This window comes from Dermacentor albipictus, chromosome 1 (assembly GCF_038994185.2).
Source record: "Dermacentor albipictus isolate Rhodes 1998 colony chromosome 1, USDA_Dalb.pri_finalv2, whole genome shotgun sequence".
In the NCBI taxonomy this organism is placed as follows: Eukaryota; Metazoa; Arthropoda; class Arachnida; order Ixodida; family Ixodidae; genus Dermacentor; species Dermacentor albipictus.
This window is the reverse complement of record NC_091821.1, coordinates 320,575,956-320,597,257: the sequence shown is the minus strand read 5'-3', so window position 1 is coordinate 320,597,257 and position 21,302 is coordinate 320,575,956. Positions and strand designations below refer to the sequence as shown.

Below are 21,302 nucleotides of genomic sequence, written 5' to 3'. Positions count from 1 at the left end.
TCACTCGCAACTGCAAGCACATTCTTCGATAATGTTAAATAGATCCACGTACGCAGCTGGGTGGTCGGTTAGGCCGGATCGGTGTGGCATCGCAACGGATGTGTCTGCAACACGGAACGCGCAAATCGCCCCCTTTTCACTAGCGACACATCCACGTTGAAATCACTGACAACGGTAACAGGGATAGTGTCATCGCAGCTAATTCACGCAGAATGAATAGCCATGAACCTTACGAGACTATGAGTCATTGTATTTTTTGGTTGCTTACGGGGGTATGAGGTGGTGGTAAGAATTTTATTGAGATTCTGCTCAGTTATGATCTGATAGGCCCGACTCATAGGATGGCCCCTCACGAGGAGCGATCCTTTCGGCCCAGGCAACTGGGGCTTTTTGTAGTTTTTGATCCGGGGGTATGAGTCATTGCTCACGGGGGTATGAGCCATTGATGATAGTTTTGACATGCTGTTTTGTATGTTGTATGCGTGATTAGAGAGAGAGAAGTGGTTTTTTGTGGGGAAGGAGGGAAGGCTAGCACTATCTTCTGCAACCCATGCGGGAGCACGGCTCAACGCCAGCAGGGTGGGGGAGCTTAGAAGGAATTTAAGCACTGTTCGCTTTACTTCTCCCCCTTGCATGGAGATCAATCACTTGTTTGCTCAGGGCTAGGTAAAAATTACGCCTAATGTAGGTGCTAGCACTTTTTTTTTTGCATTCATTACACTCGAATCTTAACATAACGAAATGGCTTAATGACATATTCTGCGTCATGTAGTCTATGCTTCTAAATGATCGAGTTCGTAGACATTTTCAACCCACTGCGTTGGTTCAAGCCTATTGTTTTTTTGTTGCTGCACGCTGATGACGAAGTCCCGGGTTCGGTTTCTCACTGTGGCAGATACATTCAGATGAAGGCGGAATGCAAAAACGCTTGCGTCCTGATCTTCCGGTACTGGGCTAACGAACCCCAAATGTTCAAAAGTAACCTGGAGCCATCGCATATATACATCTATAGTTGCCCCTATGTTGCTGTGGGATCACTAAACCCGACGTATGAATGAATCGTGGAACGTTTTAACACGGCACACTGAATGTTAGCCATGCAAAGAAATAAGCAGATCGAAGAAAATGCTGAAAATTCCACACTTTTGACAGTGCATGGGAGGAAGGGGGGGGGGGAGGGGGCAAAATGTGGTATTCGCCCGCTTCCCATTTCTGAAAGCGGGCATTGTCGGCTGCGTAATGACAAATCCAACAAAAGAACAGCTGAGAGCATTGCTCAACTATTATTGCGCAACAAAAAAGACATGGACGTAAGAGAAGAAGACACACCAAGCGCAAACTTTCAACTAAATTTATTGTAGCACTGAATCGGTTTTATACATGTGAAGATGTGTAGACTGCACATGCACTTACATGAAAATGAACTGCGCATTCGTATAACATAGTTATGAGTCATGTGATGCCGCCTCCAAGAAACTTAGCTCTTTTTCCGTGAGAGCCAGTGAAGCAAAACTAACACACTTATTACTCAATTTTGCAATCATCCGTGCTTCAGTTGTTTCACAAATGAGCTGCGTCCTGCCACGGGACACAATCGTGCATTCGTCCTCGATAGGTTTGCAGCCATGATCCTGACAATAAATGGCCAAGAACCCACCGGTGCCATTTTTTACGTTGTTGCGGTGTTCGCGGAGCTGATCATTGAGCTCAATGTGCCCGTTATGTTGAGCTCAATGTGCCCGTTATCAATGTGCCTGTTATATTGCTTCCCACATGAAAGCGGGAGGTTGTAAACAACCCGGTGAACACACTCGACGAACTTTTTTTCGGTGATGCTTAGTGCACTTATCGGACGGGACGGAATTTGGATCAGTCAACTTGCAAAGCTGCCGAGCTTGTTGGGAGCAGAAAAAACAACTCTTACATTCACACTTTGAGCCATCTTTTTCAAGTTATGGGATATCCCGTGCACGTAAGGTACGACACTTACTTAGGGCGTTTGCCGGGAGGGGCATCGGCAATTGACTTCTGCGTGCTGGATCGCGCTTTTCTTAAAATTCGTTCCGCGACCGACACTAGCACCCCCTTAGGATATCCAGCCAAGGACAAACGTCGAGTTTGATTTTCAAAACTTACGTCCGCTACATGGCAGCAAGACTTGCTAAGGGCATTCTTGAAGCAAGTTTGTGCTTCAAGAATGCCCTTAGTAAGTCCTCACGCAGGTCCTCACGAGCATGTGTACACATGCAAGACCAGCAAGAAAATAACTTCATCCGGGAAAGTAGACGTCTGCTTCCGTGAAAGGGTCCTTCCACCAAAAGAGAGGATATTTGTCAATAGGAACGCTGCCCGAGTAGATGAAAGACCGCTATCAATGTGCGCGCACGTTCGGCACGTGGCTGACCCGGCACGCGTTCAGAAGCCGACGCATTTGAACTGCCCCTACCATTTCTCATTCGAAAACTAGACTCTGACCCGAGCCCAGCGACTCGCACATTCCGAAAGCGCTGCCGGGCTTCCTATATTGAATGCTCGCCGGCGGCCTTGAATTGTCTATCACGTGGTGTTTAGTCCACGTGCCGGCTGCCGTGTTATCGTGAGGTGCGAGCAAACACCGATAAGAGGTTTCTCAGAATAGCGACCTTTCCTTTTTGAAAGGGTTAATTAAGTTTGAATTTTATGTGTTTTTATTTCAGGAGGGAGGCTCAATGCTTATTGCCTGTGAAGCCGTACCCCCTGGTGGCAAACAGGGAATTTGGCACATTCGCATGAAGGCGCCAACAAACCTGCTTTTTAGTAGAGAATTAGCAGCACGGAAAACTACTCTGGCGCGATGTAAATTGCTTCGTGTAGAACATAAATAATCTGAATTGCTAATCCACTTGTTTTTTAGAACAGGCCAACAACTAAGATTGTTCGACAGAAGAAAAACCGCCATAAAAATGGAGTAAGTCAAACCGTTACACGCTAAATAACTTGTAAGCAGCCATTTTAAAGAGAAGTATATTTACCCCTTTCCCCCACTCTGAGGGCGCTGCCTGCTACTGTATTGCCGAATAGAAAACATCTTGGGCCAATGGGCGCGTTCAACTGGGCATGCGGTGCTCAGTAGAGACAGAGATTGAGAGAAGTACCAAATGCGCGCATGTAAAGAAAGACAGAAATAGAGGCAAGAAGTCAGCAAGTCGGGAACGTAAATAAGAAGCAGGCTACGCAGAGAGTAACAGGGTAGCTACAGGGCTACAGATAAGTGACAGAGTCGGCAACAAAAGAAGCCGAATGTGGGTAATTGCGTGACCAATCGCGTGCATTGAGCCATCAGTTTTCTAGCACAACAGCCACAAGCTCCAACTCTTAGGCCACGATATATACATGTATATGTATAATCTACGATGAGGACGACGAAAGCAAAGCAACATTGAAGGAGCTTGACTAGTTCCAGCACTGTTTACGAATACAATATTACTCATTGTAACAGCTAGCCCGTCAAGAGCGAATTTAGCCATAACAATATACTCATACATAAGGTATAAACAGATGAACATACTTGATCGTTGAAAAAAATAAACAAGAATATGTTTTAACGTGTGAGAAGAAGCGAAATGACTTGTTGCTGGGCCAGCTGGTGCAGTTTACTGTACAAACTTTTCAATGGCGCGGCGCGAGTGTGTTTCCCGTTTTTTTGTGTGGTGTTTGCTTCCCGGCTTTGAGAACAGCTCAAGAAGCCGCCATGCTTATAGACTACAAAACCAAAATGTTCGTAATGCACCTGCACAGAGAAAAGATCAGTAGCCGACGATTTGAAACCTACGTCGTTCTGTGCACTACAAACTATGTCGTATTTCTGGTTTTCCACGTGCTTTCAAAGCACAGGTTTCTTTCCCAAGTGCTCCGATCCGGGAGAAATTTGATCGCCAGGTCGTGGTGCTTGTACTGCCCAACAATGTCGGATATTCCAACAATGCGGAATATTCAACCTAGACGGAAAATGAGAATTTGTGCCAGTGCTATGTGTAAAGAATGTGTCTTTATTTAGCATGCTTTGGCCGTGTTTCCAGGACACCAAGGAGACAAGAGGGATATCGAAGCTGGAATTCGGTCTAGTCCGTGGGTTGGGTGCTCGCCGAGGATTCCGCATGCCGGGGGTGTATAAGATCGGGTAAATTGTATGCGAACGCCCCCTGGCACGCTCCTGCCTCGGCAGCCCCAACCGTCGAACCACTCTGCGTCCGATTTTGACCCCCGCCACCTGGAGCCCCTTGGGTGCGCCGCGTGCTTTATTACGATCTCAAGTGCTCTCCTGGTGCCTCCGTATGCCGGTTACATGTGCCTTTCTGGAGCAGGAGCTGTGAAAAATCTAATTCTCTCCTGGTGACAGTGGTGAACAATATTGCCAGATTCCGGCGAAACAGAATGTTCAACGTGGCAAAATGTCAAATGAGACTGAAGGTCCAACCGAGACGGAATATCCAAGCGAGATGGAAGTCCAACGAGCCTGAACTTTCACCGAGTCTGAATGCCCGCTATTACGCATTCCGTTTAGTTAGGCACTGAGGCTCGTTATACATTCAGGCCGCAAGCGCGTGCTCCGCGGCACTGTTAATCGAACACAGGGCAGTGTTAATCGAACACACTCTACCACGATGGCACAGCAGCGGGAGGTCGTGGGTGCAAAACCCGCTGAAGGAATAACTGCTGCCATTCACAGTCTCATATCTGTCATGGTTATGCCTCGCTGAAAGATACAGAAACACTCACATCCCTTGGTGGTCATCAGTGTGTACTCAGAGGTGACCATCTGGAAGCGCCGGTCTTCCTCACCGGCAGCAGCGTCAGCCGGCAGCTGCCCTGAGCCGTACAGGATGGCATTCACGTCCGAGTCACTTGAGAAGTCCGGCTCGACAGCCACGCTGTAGTTTGTCAGCAACCGAAGGTCTCCTGCGGTGCCGCATGTATTTTTGAAGTGCATGATTATAACACCAGAATACATTTGCACAGTGCTTTTTAACAAGGCAGGCGTAAAAGCGATGAAGAAGCAGGACCGCCAAGCATAAGATATTTCCGATTGTCCACCACTGTGAGCCTTAGGGGACATATGGATTAATGTACATAAAACCACAAAAAATTAATTTATTACGAGGACACAGTACGTGAATGTTCCACGCTTTCTCATATGAAAGACACGTAAGAAATCAAATAATTATGCGTGGCTCTGCTATCGCAAACATCAGAGACCAGCGGAGCTGGGTGAAGGCGATTAAAGTAGGACCAAACAGCCTACTTAGTCTAACTTTTGCTGGGCTTGCCACAGCTCTGTTGGTTTGTGGTGTTTGCGATAGCAGAGCCGCGCATAATTCTTTTTCCGCAGCGAGAAAAAGGACCGCCGAAGCGAGCACGTGGGTTTTTATCGGAGAGCAATGAAGTCACACCACCTGCGTCCCCGCGGCGCCGCTCCTTCTGCCCCGCTAGGCTCCAGCCACCTTCATTGCGTCGCTTTGCTGCGCGATAATATTTTTATACTCTGCTTTAAACTCTCTCTCAGCTCTTTCCCTCAGCTCGGCGAAGCTGCGGACGTCAACAGAAGCCCAGCGAGGTTCTAACAGCTCCACTGTAAAACACTTTCACAGCATATAGGAATGATACCGTATCATTAAACAAAAGGTCAAAACATGTTTACATTCTGCATATTAAACATTCGGTCGCTACCAGCTGACCAGAACTTTGCGTCCCAAAGACGGGCGTGTTCATGCTTGTAATGTATTGTTTTGCTGATTATTTAATGGCGAATTTTTTGTTTTTAAAGATGAGAGCCCGCTTGCTAGATTAACGTTGCGCTTATGCTCTAGTACTGAATAAAAATTACGATCAACACGGTGGCGTAAACTAGTTTGCTTATCAGCAAGAGAAACGTGGGCAGAAGAAGAAAAAGATACCCAGTGTTTGTTTCACATGTGTTTAATACTGTCCCCTCTATCTAATACCAGAAAAGAAGAAAACTTCAAGTATACAACACAAGCACGAGCCAGAAGAAAAGAAATTTTATTAGTCAGGACGAAGACCTTTATTCTCGTATATAACAAATTGTCTAAAAAGAAAATCAAGTACGTAATAAAAGCAGGGCCAAGAAGAAAATAAAGTTTTGTTAGTCAAGACGAAGACCTCTTATGTATATATTATACTTATATACCAAATTGTTTAATAAATCCCGTATTTGCTGTCCCGTTCACTTGGTCGTGGTCCCGTGGTGGTAGAAATCCCCCCTCCCCCTTTTTTTCTTCATTCTCATTTGACATATAATTTATGACCTATTCATCTTTATTTTAATTCGGCAGCCTGCGATACTTAGGTGCAGCAGGCAGGGATTAAACCTTTCTATCTTTGATGTCATTTTATTTGTCCCCCGCCATATTCTGTCTCCTCTATCTACGCTCGTTGTAGCCATTGCTTGTTTCAAATTTTACACTCGGAAGTTGTAGACTACAAATGACAAATGGCTTGCGTTTCGGCCGTTACGGCTTACTAGTTACACCCAGCAGAATAAGCGTTCGGTCGCTACCAGCTGAAGCGCTGTGAACGAATTACTTCGTGAGATAAAATGTTTTAGTTAGAAAGGCAGCGTTGCTCATAAAAGTTGCAACGATATAATTCACGTCTTATCGATTGTATGCGCCGCATCCACGCATTTGCCAGACAAGTCTGCGCCGCCGCTCCGTCCTTCTTGTGCGTAGGGAATAGCGTATAGGAGGGCTGCAAGAAAGGACGGCTACCGGAAGCGGCGTGCATGCAACACGATACAAATATGTGCGCCTTACGCCGAGCGCGCTTGCTGGGAGTAACTAAGCAGCAACCATACGTACCGATTCCACGTCTTTTCTGTGTCGGTATTTCGCGAAACAACGTGTGCTTAATAAGTGCCTTGGCTAGACATCGAGAACTGAGGCTGGATGCCTGTGCTTTGTGGTGTCTTCAACTGTAAGATCGACGCTGGATACAACGGTGAGTTTCCTATTTTATGAGTGATAAGTTAACAATGTATTAGCCACTGCCCGTGAAAAGGAAGAAGTAAAAACCTTAAAAAGTGTATTGTAAGGTCGATTCGAATGGGTCGCGAAGCTTCAGGCAAAAAGAGGCCCAGAACCAACTGCCACCCACGCTGCAGCAAGGGTGGTTATGAGAACAGCGATTGAAGCGCGACTAGGTGAGGTGAGAAGAAACACTGTTCAAGTTCAAGTTCAAATGTTTCTTATTTAAAAACAAGACGCAACTTGATTTCATTCAACGAAAATAATATTTCTTAGCGACTTTATCTACATACCACAAGCAAAAAAAAATTCTACCCTCTTTTATTTGAATATTAACCCAAAAAATGCTGGCACACCCCACCGCGCCACACCGCACCACACCATACTGTGCATTGGTGCATATGGACCCAATAGTTTCCTGTCACAGACAGAACCTCATAGCAAGTCTCGGTCAAACAGCCATCCGCGATGTACCGGACGCTACTGGGGCTGTCGGCGCGCCGGACGCGCCGCGGACCGCACGGGCCGCTGACGTTGAAAAGAGCACAGGCAACTCTGTCTCAGCGCCAAGGGATGACAGTCAAGTGTATGGTGCGCTGTAGCTGCCTTTTGAACGCCGCTATTGAAAATCACAAATAAAACTTCAACGTACTAGTAGTTACAGCTTGAGTGATATTGTGAACGAACATTTGGAAGAACTCAGGCGCAATATTTTTTTCAACTTGTTTGGGCAGTAACTAGCGTATGCAATGCGGTTATGATGCGGTCTTGAGTGGTTGCACGGATGTTGTTCTCGCATCTTGCCCGAATGTTCTCGTTTGAGTGCCCAGGGGCGCTATTCTGGACATTCCGCCATTTTCTTCGGTGCGTGACGTAGGCGCGACGCAAACAAAATGGCGCTGGTGGCCCAGTTTTGCTTACGTAACGTGACGCCAACTTGACGTTTCGCCTAAGAAACTGAAATGAAGACACTGAATGTAGCGTTATCGGTAAAGCAAAACAGTTTTCCTCCGCAGTAAAAATAAAGCAGCTATCTCAAAGCGTATGATTGTTCCGTCGAAAACGCTTCGCGCTTCCGTCGTCTGCTGCGTACAGCCGTCGTCTGCTTCAATAGCTAGGATGCGTGTCCCCGGAAAATGCAATGAGTCATCGCATGTTGGCGCCAACGCGCTTGTTTTCTTGCTTGAGGCAACTTACGCGACCTACCAGTGGTGATGCGCGCACGTTCTAGGCCACGTTATCGCTATTTCGTGAAACGTAAGTGACTCAGCCCGACTCGGCTGGCTGAGAAACGGCCGAATATCACCGATAGCGTTGCGGGCGCCAGAGATAACCACTAGCGCAACGCAAGCGCCGGCGCTGCCATCTCTTGTTCATTTCGCTGGTTACTCGCACCGCGGGAGGAAACTTCAAGGCGCCGCCTTGCATACATTTCTTTTTATTAATTAGAAAGAGGCCGTTGTCATAACGTCTGATTGTGCGAAAAGGCATTAATCTCGATTACAATACAAATGCAGCAGTGAAAAGTGGACAACATTGCTGAAAGTTTGCTATGTTCAACCAATATTATTTTGTATAAACGCGTTCTTTAAAAAAATGATGGCCCCAAACACAAATGCAAACACCACCCGAGAGCGATGCAAATACTATGAGCACGCGTTATGAACAAAAGATTTTCGTGGCGCCAAACGATGGGGAAAATGTGGCGATACACATTCCTCTCGCCTGCCATTGCATATGGCTGCTCATTAGCATAATTCGCGCGGCTCGTCGCAGCAAAAATTATGGCGGAAAATCTCAGCAATGGCGGCCCAGTGCAACGTCACGCATCGTCAAAATGACGATTACGAAACAGCCCTTCCTGTGACGCTCCTCACGAGGTATTCCTTCAGCCAATCAGCAAGCTGGCATGGCGCATATCTTGAATCGCCACCACATATTCGCGCAATCGCAGATGCATTGCACTGGCTTCTGCACGCTACCGCTCACATTCTTTTTGAAGCACTAACATCACAATATATCTGCCAAGGACCAAAAAAATGTATTAGTCCATAAAATTTGCAGCTCCACGTCACGTTTCGTCATCTTGATGAAAGCGCAAAATGACATTTCGCAAAACTTCCGTTTCCCGGCAAAAATTTCTAGGCACGTGAGCTCGCCACAGCCAATAAGAGAGTGGCGGATAATGGCGGCTGTGCAGCCGCCATGCGTGTCGAGAATAGCGCCCCAGATAACGGGTCTGGCTTTTGGCTCAAGACCACTCGAAGCTCGCGGATAACAGGAGCTAAAAAGATTTAATGCTTAATGTCACTTTTTCAGTGCCCGCTGAAAAAAAAAGGGGGGTCGTTCACCCAGCTAACAGCAATGGAATGCAGCTCTTGCTAGGTGCAGAAAGGTGCGCTCGCAAGCGCCATTGCTACGATATGCCCCTTTCACATTTGGGGCTGCCCTAGAGCTGGAGGTACACGCACGGTCATCAGACGATCTCAGTGTTGATATGTCTCATGACCAGTAAGTAACGTCATCATACCACAAATTTCAAGCTTGAGCTTGGCAAGAGTGCCCGCGGCGCATTGCTTCCGTTATCGCGATAAACCAGACTCCGACTCATCCGAGCACAACAATGGGCCTCGGGCAAGCTGCCAAACAACCAGTAGTTGATGCTATATAGATATATAAGAAAGATCATTCAAAGAGACATGGGAATCTTTATGTTATCGCGTACTTCGACGTGAAGTGGGGACCATGGTAGCCGGTGACATTGCGCACTTGTGCGACATGGTGGCGTGCTGGTTGGAGCGAAGCGTTCACAACGTTATTTTTGAACAAGACTGTTTATTTAATTTAGACGCGCACCAGAAATCTAATCCAAGAGTTACCACTCGCACTGCTCGCAAGCTGATGCAGCAACAGCGGCCTAAAGAGGGCATCTTTTTGCGAGTGCCAGCAACCAGCAGGTAAGAAAACGCATCTTTCAACAAGCATTATTTCTGACGTCCACCTGAAGCGCCATACGTCCGTCTCATCTTCACGTGTGCACTCTGTGCATTTTCTTTTATTACAGTGACAATAAATATTTTGGCTGCGCTGTTCACTCACGCATGCCTGTATACGCACTGCCTTGTTTGCCCGGTGAATATAGCAGTGGCCTCGATGCCGGAATGACAGGATCACTTGGCCAAGAAAAGGCTTACGCTGCACAGTTTCTCGGTTCGCATGGAATTACCTATGCAAACAAGGACAAATAACACCTGCCGTTACCCGCCGTGGTTACTCAGTGGCTATGGTGTTGGGCTGCTGAGTACGAGGTCGCGGGACCGAATCCCGCCCACAATGCGGAAACACCCGTGTGCTTAGATTTAGGGGCACGTTAAAGAACCCCTATCGCTACCCACATGTGATAATCATTCCCATCTGCTGCACCGTCTCTACATACGGCCTACTACTACAAACATGTAGTCGCGTGCTAGTCTCACCGATTAGCGCCTCGTAACCAGATTTGGACGACTTGCGCAGTAGATCCAGGCTGCGGGGCGTGCCATCACTGTCGTAAACAGCCTGAGGACCTCGTAGGCTTAGCCTCCTGAGTCGGCAGCGGGGTCCCGTCTTGGGCAGCCACGGTAGCAGTTCGCAGATCTGCACCCGGAACGCCGGCGGTTGCGGGAGGTGCCGGTACTGCCAACGCAGGCGCGCCGTCCGGTAGCTGGCCTGGGCCTCCAGGTGCTCCACATCTAGGCAAAATAAGTAGACCGGTTCTTTATACGCGTGTCTACTGTAAAAGGCAATTTCAACACACGCAGGAGTACTTTAGTAGAATCGTCATTTACAGAATGCCCCGACCGTTCTGGAACGTAAACCACTAGAATTCCCTATGCTCTATTGACCAGTAAGCACTTTAGCACTTTAGAACACTTTTATAGAATGTCCGGCAAGTGTACAACGTTTAAGCATTCTAGCAGATTATTGATAGGATTCATGAGGATCTGCGAGGAGCACGGTTGTCCTAACCATAATTTAACTGGTTCTGATGCTCACTTAGTCAAAAATGACCGAATCAATGGAGTACTGGAGCTTCTGAGAAATGTATGGCAACAGTGCATGTGAACGTCCTAGGATCTCGCTCCTGTAACTTAGCTTCCCGGTGTGCCGCCATGTACCACGCCAGAGTACACTACCACCTCTCGAGTTCTATTTGAAAGACTATTTTATTGACATTCTTCAAGGTTATATGTGCTGCCAAGACGCCCAATAGTATTTATTGCTTCCATCGTGGTTCGTCCTACTATGTTTTCATATTCTGCATTCTTACTTTTTTTTGCGTGTTTGGAAATGTGAGCGCCACTTGCAACACCATCTAGAAGGGATGAATGGCGAATCAATACATTCCGTAATGAAGGAAAAGGTTGGTGAACGTGGTATATTGTAGGCTAGTTCGTTTATAGTTGGCAGCAGCGTGAGGAACGAGGTGGTTGTTCACATGTGTTTGCGTGTGTTTAATATTTTTTTCCTCTACACACTATTGTCGTTGTAATTGTTCTTTGTCTCCGCTTCTGTAGTAGACATTTTCAGAATACGGAACGCGAACGGCAATACGCTTGAGTCCACTTGAGTGTGCTAGTAGCCGGCGCGAACATAAAGGTAGCAATTGGCAAACACTGTAAAGTGCTACTATTGATTAGGCGTGGGCATTTACATTAATTTTCAATACAGAAATTGCGTAAATTTGCTAAATGCAATGTGCATAAGTAAGTACCGCATAGTGTGCCATAACGCTTATATAGGAGCCGTGTGGTGATCTGTCGCGTTGCCCGAGCGTGGACTCACTATGCATGCAAATAAATACCCGTTCTGCCCCAGTGGTTATGCGTCTCCACGCGATCAGGCTCATTGCGCGCTCCCTTGCTTTTCTAAAGATGACTTACTCAGCTTCAGCTTTGTAACTTATTTCCGTTTTGAAATGACAAGACCTCAGACACCATTTCTTCTATTTTGCCTTCTTTAGTAGCGTGATCTGCAGTGACCGGCCCTACTGTGCGAAAACTGTACTGCCTGTGTTCTGTGTTATTTGGTGACCTTTGTCACCTTGGTCTTTCCTCTTTCCTGCCCTTCTTCCTACCTTCCAACGTTTTTGTTTCCTCCTTTATGAAGCGTACGTAGGCAGGCGTTATGCCCCTTCCCGTGGCCGCTGAGTTGCCAGCCTGCTCCTCGCTTTCTCTTCTCTTGTCAAGTGTATGTACACTCTCAAAACAAATAATAATAACAATAACAGAGCACTGTGGATCCTTTTTATGCCTCTGCCCGTTGATTGATTGAATGAACTTTATTGCATGATCATGTAGACCAGTTATGCCTCGAAGGTGAAGTCCTTAGTCTGGGGCCGCATAGGTAGCAACCTCCTCGGCACGGTCGACGAGCCATTGCTGGCCAGTTGCCGTCGATCGTGTCGGTCAGCCGCTCCTCCCACGAGATGAGAGTGGGGTTCGGAACGGTAGGGATGTTGGGAATGTCTTGGCAAAGCCAGAGCATATGCACTAGGGTGGGGAGGTCGCCCCCGTACGGGCATTCAGCTGGACCGTGCACGGGAGAGGTAGAGGCAGGAATGGAAAAGGGGTGTCGGGAGGGTATGCATCTGTAGCTGTCGCCAACAGACATCCTGTCGGTCAGTAAGGAAAGGATGAGGGGGGGGGGGGGTAGTACTGGCCGAGTTAGGCGTATCTCAGCAAGTTGGGATGCGTACGAGAAAGGTTGCTGTGGGACGATGGCAAAGCAATTCCCAGTGGCTCGGTATAACAGTTCTCGGGCCAGCGCATGAGCGCGCTCATTACCCGGGATTACTGCATGCTCAGGCACCCAGGCCAATGAAAAAATGTGTGAGGTGGATGCTAGGAAGGATTCGAGTATAGACGTGGTGGTAGGATGCGAAGTGTTGAAAAGGAAACGCCCACAAGCTGCTTGGTAGCCTGTGAGAATATGATTTGCGGCAGAAGGAGGGAAAGAAGAGGTGGAAAGGATTGCCCTAGCAATCGCAAGTTCTTCCAGGAGGGAGGCATCGGTTAATTTACGTTCCGAGGCGGCCAATATGGTCATGAGATCCTAGTCCACTGCTACCGTGACTCCCCCGCGTTCATCCGCTGGGCTGGCGTGAGTGAAGAGCGCACGCACAACGCTGCAGCCCACGGGATATTCGCGCCACAAGTAACGCGACCGATGGTACCGGCGGTCAGTATAGCGAGTGGAGTGCATATGGCGGGCAAGAGGAGATGCAAGCTTGACGCCCGCTGCAGGGGAAAGGGCCGTGTATCTACCCGTTATTTTCAGCAAAGTTTTACACCACTCGACGTTAGCAACTTTGCCCACTCCTATATACTTCGGACATTTCAAACTTCTGTCGCCCATGCCATTGAGAAGGAACTGCTTAGCGACACCGGACGGTTATCTTTTATACAGCATCAAAAGCCAACAGTGAAACTTTGAAGTGCAGCCTCATTCGTAACCGAGTACCACACGTGGTCAGAGGCGTCTCTCTAGGTCGAGCAAGCGATGTGCTATTTTAACAGCTGGAGCGCAGAATTCTGCTTATGTTAACATTCTAACCTTTTGCCTGAGCCAGTTTTTTACTGCAGCATACCTTGCCTGTGGCTGTTCTTCCCAAAGCTATTGCAGTAGCATCGACGTCGAGGAAGCTGAGTAGAACGGCGGCTGGCTAGGGACATGCCATTGCCTAGGAAGTGAAGCGGGCGCGTGGCTCAGATAATGCGCAGCCGGCGCGAGGTCCAGGTGGTTTATCCGCCGAGGAATGATCGTCAGCTAGGGCTTTCTGCTCAGCGAAAATATGCTCCTGTTTATTGTGCCCCATCGTCATAACTGATTTTTCACGCCGCACTATAATTACCAAGGTGTTAATTAGCGGTGTGCTGGCAGTTTCAGCGAATGGAAAGCGCTTGAATGGGTTATGCATGCTATTTCAATCCTAATGCCACCCACGCCATGTGACAAGGCAAAAAAAAAAAACAGAAACCAACGAGGTTACTGATGTTTCAAACACGAGTTCCGAATGATTTGATGGCAAAGCGGATGAAAACGCAACACCTGAGATGAAGGCAGTGGCAGTCGGAATCAACAATCTATGCAGATGAGCAAAGGGCGCACTATAATTAAGGGCGCATCACCGGGCAGTACAGTAACATGAGTATATTACAACTCGCAAAATCCAAGGGCGTGTGTAAACGAGCCGAAGTTTTGTCCTTTCTTTCATCGCTGCGAACATGAGCTATCGGTACAGATAACACATTAATTTATGAGCATCGCTGGTTCGTTACCTGAGGGAAAGTGAAAAAAAAAAGCGAGGGACAACGCTGCGCTAGGAAACAGACTTGCCTTTAATTATTCTTGTTTGCCTTTCAGAGTAACCAGTATGGCGCATTAAGAAAGGAAGCCCGCTGGAGCACAGATAATAGCTTTTCTACTAATGCGGTTGCAGATCACGGAGATTGCAGCACGAACCGTCATGGATGACAGAGTGCAGAAAAAGTGCAGGCTTTGTGGCTAATAAAAGAAGGCAAAAGCAGGCGCTGCTTTGAAAGCAAGAAACATCGCCATGACCGGTCGTAGAAAGGTCCGACGAAGCGCTGACTATCAAAACTGATTTAGCCTGATTTTATTGCTAACAAGGCGATACATATGACTGAGTAAGGAAAAGGAACAGAAGAATAAAAACAAACAAACAAACAAAAAAAACAAATTCAAGGCACACTTAGCTATCCCTACGTGGATAAAGGGGAGAGCATTGCGACCACCATTGTGCTTAGGAATTATGCCATAACTAAAGATCTTGGATTCGACTTCCACCAAAGGTCGAGAGTTTGATTTCCAACAAAGGTCAAGAGTTCGTAGCCCTAATTGACATCAAAGGTAGTGGGTTCCACTCCCACCAAAGGTCGCGGGTTCGTAGCCCTTTTTTGTAACATCGTGTGGTAACGCCGCTAACGCCGCATTCTCCGCCTCATGAGCCATGTAATGCTTTCCTATTATTATTCGATGCCATCAAGTAAGTGACAACAACTCAATTTCACCCATTCCGATGGCTTAGTGGTCATACGTAGAGCGTTCTCTTGGTGAACACAAGGTCTCGGGTTCAATTTACAGCTGCCGCGGCCAGATTTCTGAGGGGGAAATGTGAAAATGCTCGTGTACTTTGATTTTGGCGCACGGTAAAGAGCTCAAGGTGGTCAAAATAAATCCAATAATAATAATAATATTTGGGGTTTTACGTGCCAAAACCACTTTCTGATTATGAGGCACGCCGTAGTGGAGGACTCCGGAAATTTTGACCACCTGGGGTTCTTTAACGTGCACCTAAATCTAAGCACACGGGTGTTTTCGCATTTCGCCCCCATCGAAATGCGGCCGCCGTGGCCGGGATTCGATCCCGCGGCCTCGTGCTCAGCAGCCCAACACCATAGCCACTGAGCAACCACGGCGGGTAAAATAAATCCAGAGTCCTCCCCTGTTGTGTGTGATTTTGATGTATTGTTGATACAGGCGGATTTAGCCTTCAGATCGGGGCCGACAAGTGCTTCTTTTAAGTGTCTCTTGCAGTGTCACTTGGGTAGTTTCCACATGTACAAAAAATCGGCGTCCTTAGAAAAACTCGAACGACGGCGTGAAGCTTCCTTGCGCACTTTAGCGGCCCTCTCTGGAAACGCAAGGTATCGCGGGCACACATATAGAATGCCTTTATACAGTAGGTTCTGTCACTTCTATTCATGAAAGATCTCAACAAAAAAGGATTCAGCCTGATGTTTCGGTGGCTTCCCTTCTCGTATTGGGATTGCTGGAAAAAAAGAAGCTGATTGTGCTGCGCAGGCAGCGCTCTCCCATTCCTCTAAGGTCAAAATACCAGAAAGCATTTGAGCCAGTAAAGTGGACATCCAAGGTCACTTTCTATCGCTTTGAATTCCGCCGCATGCACGCTATGTAACCAGGTGGTTTTGTCGAGAAGAACCTTCTCTGGTGCATCGAGTAAGGACAGGATCTCCATGTACCACTCCATGTACGACGTGGGAGCGGCCCGCTTAGTGGTTAATTATCACTACTTGCAGGACCAAATTATGTTTTCCATCCATCCAATTGATGTACCCCTGCATGGTTATTCAAGACGGCATGCACAGATTTTCCGTTTTGTACTTCACGTGCACTGAGTGAGACAGGAGAGATAAAACACGTCCTGTGGTCGTGCCCTAGCAACCATGGTGAAAGGCAACTTGCAAAATAAAGGCTTCCCAAATGTGTGTCTGCAACGCCTTGTACTTCTGGAAGGATCCGATGTAGCCCAAAAGGAGTCTTCACACCTTCTTCTTACATTTCTCGAATACACTAAGGAGTCCAAAAGGTGGTAAATATCCCAGCGACACCGAAAGAGACACTCAGGTGGAACAATTGCCAGAGTCAACTGCCTGCAGAGAGACCTTCCTGCAGCTACAACACTACTACTACCACATGAGCAGTTCCTGAACGAGAGCGTCGCCTTTACCCCCAGTAGTATGGGCAGGAACACAGGAAGTGTTCAGTGCCTCCCGTGTTATTGCATAAAGTACATACCGGAGGATCAGCATGTCTCGTCTTTATTAACCATGCTGGCGTATAGTAAGGTTCTGTCCTTATCCGATGCAGTAGCTAGGCTTCCCCTCGACCAAGCCGCCTGGTTACGCAGGGCACATGTGGTGGATTCCAAAACAACAGAAACTGAGTGTCTACGTCCTGTTTCGTGACTTGATTGCTTTCGGGATTGACTTTAGGGGCATCGGACGGTACTGTGCATACAAGATGATCATCTATGTCATTTCCAGGCGTCCCAATGTGCGAAAACTTTCACTGAAACTTCAATGTGAAGCCTTTGTCATTGAGGTGTATTTCAACAACGATAGTGACTTGCGTGGCAACTTGCTGAATGGTAAACTACGATATAGTTGCTGCAATGGGGGCTTTGAGCATGCAAGGAGTACGGCATCCTGGGCAGGCAACGCCTTTACTTTACGTAGAGCAGCAGCAATTGTCCCCACCACGGCAACCACCGATGAGACTACAGGGTCCAGCAGGCCGTGCCCATTAGCTCTAAGGGAGGGTTTACAGAACGCAGCTGGCTCAGTGGCCTTTGTCCGCTTTAACAGGCCCATCTGTGCAGGCTATAATATGATTTAGTTAGGTAGCGGTCAAGTGCTGCAGAACAGGAGACATTGCTTATACAGATCAAATAGAGTTCTTTCAGTCCAACCCGCCACGGTGGCGCAATGGCTATGGCGTTGCGCTGGTGAGCACGAGGTCACGGGTTCGTATCCCTGCCGCAACGACCGCATTTCGATGGAGGCTGATTGCAAAAAACGCTCATGCACTAAGATTTAGAGGCAAGTTAGACAACCTCGCGCATTTCCGGGACGTTCAATCTCACAATTTAAGGAGAGCTTGATTTTCTTGCCGCAAGGAGCCAACGCTGGCGCATGCTTATTACATTCAGAGTTTCGTCCCATCTCCTTCGCCGTTCCTCGTGCTTCAATATGCAGTAACAATAAGCTCAAGTAAATGTGAATTCACACCATGGGGTAATATCGGCGGTACAGTACGCAGACGAGCGTGACGTCGCTAAGCTGCTACCTTATTTTTCTTACCTCATGACTATACAACGAAACCTCCCTGCCTTTCCGTCTTCCCTTCTCTCTCTCTGTCTCTTCTGCTAGTAGCTCGTTTGCGGCGTCGTTTTGTGCAGCGTGATTGAGTGACACTAAGCCACATCCTGCCCGTCCGTGGACTTAATCAGCCCTCTGCCTGGCCGGGTGAATCTAGCCTAAATGACTTGCATGTGCCGGCGAACATAGGTTCGCATCTCTCTCGCTATCACGTTCATTTCCAGCTCTGGTGCACGTAGATTAATTCCACGTTGCATCATGATATCACAGGTGAAGCAAAGCTGGAAGTTGGAGTGGCAATTTCGTTGTCCTAAGCGACATTTGTGCACAAGTGGAGAAAACCCTCAAGCTAACGATAAGAGCTACAACATGCAAGAACACCTAAACTTTTATAAGCGCTACGATTTTGCGCTGCTAATCTTATTCTTTTCTGCATCCAAACCACAGTTTTCAGGGGAGCGCGGGAACTCATGGCCCTCCCTTTGGATTCACCAATGCTCCTATCTAATTGATCTTGACCCCTCCAGGCGCCGCATGTGGAGACGGCCATTCGAGTACTCCAGACAAGTGCAATTGGTACTGCGTGCTTTACGCCCCACTTTCCCCGAAGCAGGGAGCATGTAATGCGGTAGCTGACTTCCCCATCCGAAAGTTCCACTCACCGTGCACCCACGGAGATCGGAACCTCTGCGCATGCGTGGAAGGAGTCCGGCTGCAGACGTAAGTCAGGCCGAAAGCCAGGCTCAGCAGGCTTGGCCACATGGCTGGACGGCGACGATGCCTTTGCTGCACGGAGCCGCAGGAAGCGATCGTTAAAACACCAGCGGCACATCTGAACGCGTAAAACCGTTAACCAACCTTCGATTAAACGAAATATAATTTCTACGGATTGTATGAGCCTCATTCGGGTGTGCGTTGTACGATACGTCCATAACTAATCTGTGTGGCGTTTGGGAGGGGTTGAAATGTGGGAAGGCTCCTCTTTTCGCGTGCGTAAAATATAAATAAAACCACAGAATCGAAATTTTATGAGAGTGGGGAAAGCGTGAGGAACCATACTTTTGTAATCGCATTTGCAGCACAATTTACATTTTTTTCCTCCGTATTTGACAAAGAGCGAAGAAAATGTTTTGCACTAAACGTAATAAGCAGCTAAAGCAACTGCGTGTCATATGCGAAATGGCGGACGTTGTAAATCCAAAGCATCCAATCGAACCAGGAACAAAGAAGAAATTTGTCTTGAGATTTGAAAAATGAGAAATAATAATTAGAAGAGAAAGCGGGTAAACGAAGCTGCGCTGTATCAAAGCACGCTCTGTTAAGAGCAAAAGTGCTAAATGAAAGCAAATAGTGTGAAACTAATCCCGTCAAAGGCTGTGCGACAGAGAAAGAAGCTTTACGAAACATGAAAGAAATGAAAAAAAAAACAGAAGATATTTATGTGATATTCACTTAGTAAAGAACTGCCTGTAAGCAAACAGAATATAAATTTAGCTGGCGGATACGGTGAGATCTGGTCCAACTAGATTTATGAGCGCAAGAAGGGAAGAGTTGCCGTTGATATTCATGACACTGGTGCTCGTACCATTCGGATATTGCGCAACAACGCAGCAGCTCGAGAACGAGAACGGTTAAAGGCTGTAAATCAAGTACTGATTTAGCGCAACAGGCACTGGAGTATACAGAGACGCTGAAGTACACAAATATGTACGAGCATACTCATAATATGAGCAACACACACTGTACTGAGTCCCGAGCAGGCACACCATGCGCTTGTGCGGTCCGGGATGAACAGATCCACAGAAGAGGAAGATACGCAGATGAAACAATATATTACTTGCTGTGCAAAGTCTGTGTTGTGATGCACCGCGCGCACAATTGAACTTTGTGTGAACTTTATGCGTTAGCGCTTTGACACTCATATTTACCTTTCGTGTTGATGTATCTCTTTTTTTAGTGCCTGCTCTAGCTGGCTTACTTTTGTTGCATGCTATTTCTGTCTTTCCTGTTTGTTTCTTTAAGCTGGTCAATTTTTTAAAAGTGCTGTTTGCCTAAGATCAAAGAAGTAGAGCGGGCATCATCCATAAGACCAACTTCTTCTGTACACACATTTATTAGTAAAATAGGATGTGAAAGTGGAAATCACCGCACAAGATGAATGCACACAGAGGAGGATGACTCATACAGCATGAGAACGTCAAGGCAAATGGTGAAGCGGGCGCGCTTACATGACGGTACCCCCTACGACGTGTCGTGTCGCATAACACCCATTAAAATCACGGTACGTGGTTTAAAATGACGATTACACACGCAGTGTGGCACTTAGTACACGCTTAGTGCACGTGGGCTGAACGCAAGTTGCGACAGCGGCGAGTACTGCTTGCAGGAAGATCGCCTTTAATCATCTGGGCTTTCTTGTCAACAACCTGTAGCAGGGACTCTACAGATGGCAGTGTGGTATGAGTGTGAAATCTGCCTTCTGAAACCCACTTGGAGAGATTATACATTTCATTCAAACACCGCGAACCGTACAGTATAGTTCCAGTTGAACAGCATTTGACGCTATTTTGGCTGAAATATTTCTCCTGCATTTCATTCAGTTTGTCACAGAGAACTGAAAAATGCAAAAATAAGAGCGGCGTGTTTAAAGTCACACTTAACATAGGAAACATTCGTTTACAAAAGGGGCGTCATGCATACTAAGTGTTCAAATAGTGACTCGGTGTTAGTTTCCCACTGTTCACGGAAAATAAGATTAATATAAAAATTGGATTACTGTCTGCTTGAAGAGCAATGGATATAGGGCCATGTTGTTTTGCGAAATGCCCGAGCAAAAAGTTAAAACTCACTGGCTTAGCAGCGGCTCCTTGTGGACCTCCAGGTACACCAATAACCTTCTCGGATGAACGAATTATTTGCCGTTTGGTGCCAGATGCTTTTTGCTTCGAGTCGAAGAAGCCCGTTTTCTAGCGTCAACATGGTGGCGTCATTATGGGGACTCCCCACATTATTTAGGATGAACTAAAGATAAAGTTTCCGTCGCGAAGGAAGAGGGACTTTCCACTATTCTTAAAAAAAATTTTCCCAGGATTTCCTGTCAACGAAACATAACCGTCGAGAAGTGCTCCTTCCGGAGCGCACTTTTTGTGCTGCTCGTTCACCGATTTCTAGCGACTTGTTTGGTCATCAACGTATCACGCACTGAATGCGAGAGACCGGTGACTTACAGCGCTGCTTCGTCGCGCAGAACGGCACGGAAGCTTCAGTTTTTGAATAACTGACCATATTGTCGTCCCACTGGCGCCCTTCATAACTGCTACAAGTGCTCTGCTTCTACTGATAATAATACGCAGTTAACTGATTTATGCACGGGCATGTGCATAAAACGGGCCACTTATATTCACGTAGTGACTGCTTTGAGTTTTCTAACAGGCTAAATACATCAAGCCACTTCTCGTGGTAAACACTTAGGATTCTTTGTGCATGAAGTAGCACATTTTTTTTTCGACCATGACTGGTGAGACTTTAGGCAATGGCTGCTATTGCTTCTGTCTTAACTTATGTGAAATACTTCAGCCATCTACGATAAGCCCTGTAA

The 21,302-nt window shown here is 47.1% G+C and overlaps 2 protein-coding genes across 2 annotated transcripts in view; one reads left to right on the top strand and one right to left on the bottom strand.

The window, feature by feature from the left end:
• LOC135903863 (uncharacterized) overlaps nt 1–21,302 on the bottom strand; it is a 51,362-nt gene that overhangs the window by 9,548 nt on the left and 20,512 nt on the right. The window contains exons 2-4 of the mRNA XM_065434276.2: nt 18,367–18,490; nt 10,499–10,753; nt 4,759–4,938 (exon numbers count right to left, since the gene is read on the bottom strand). Of these exons, the coding sequence (XP_065290348.2) occupies nt 4,759–4,938; nt 10,499–10,753; nt 18,367–18,466 (535 nt within the window). The 5' untranslated portion in view covers nt 18,467–18,490. The remainder of the gene's footprint in view (nt 1–4,758; nt 4,939–10,498; nt 10,754–18,366; nt 18,491–21,302) is intronic.
• LOC135903884 (kin of IRRE-like protein 3) overlaps nt 6,674–21,302 on the top strand; it is a 612,412-nt gene continuing 597,783 nt past the window's right edge. The window contains exon 1 of the mRNA XM_070531604.1: nt 6,674–6,996. The gene's annotated coding sequence lies outside the window, so the exon portion shown is untranslated. The remainder of the gene's footprint in view (nt 6,997–21,302) is intronic.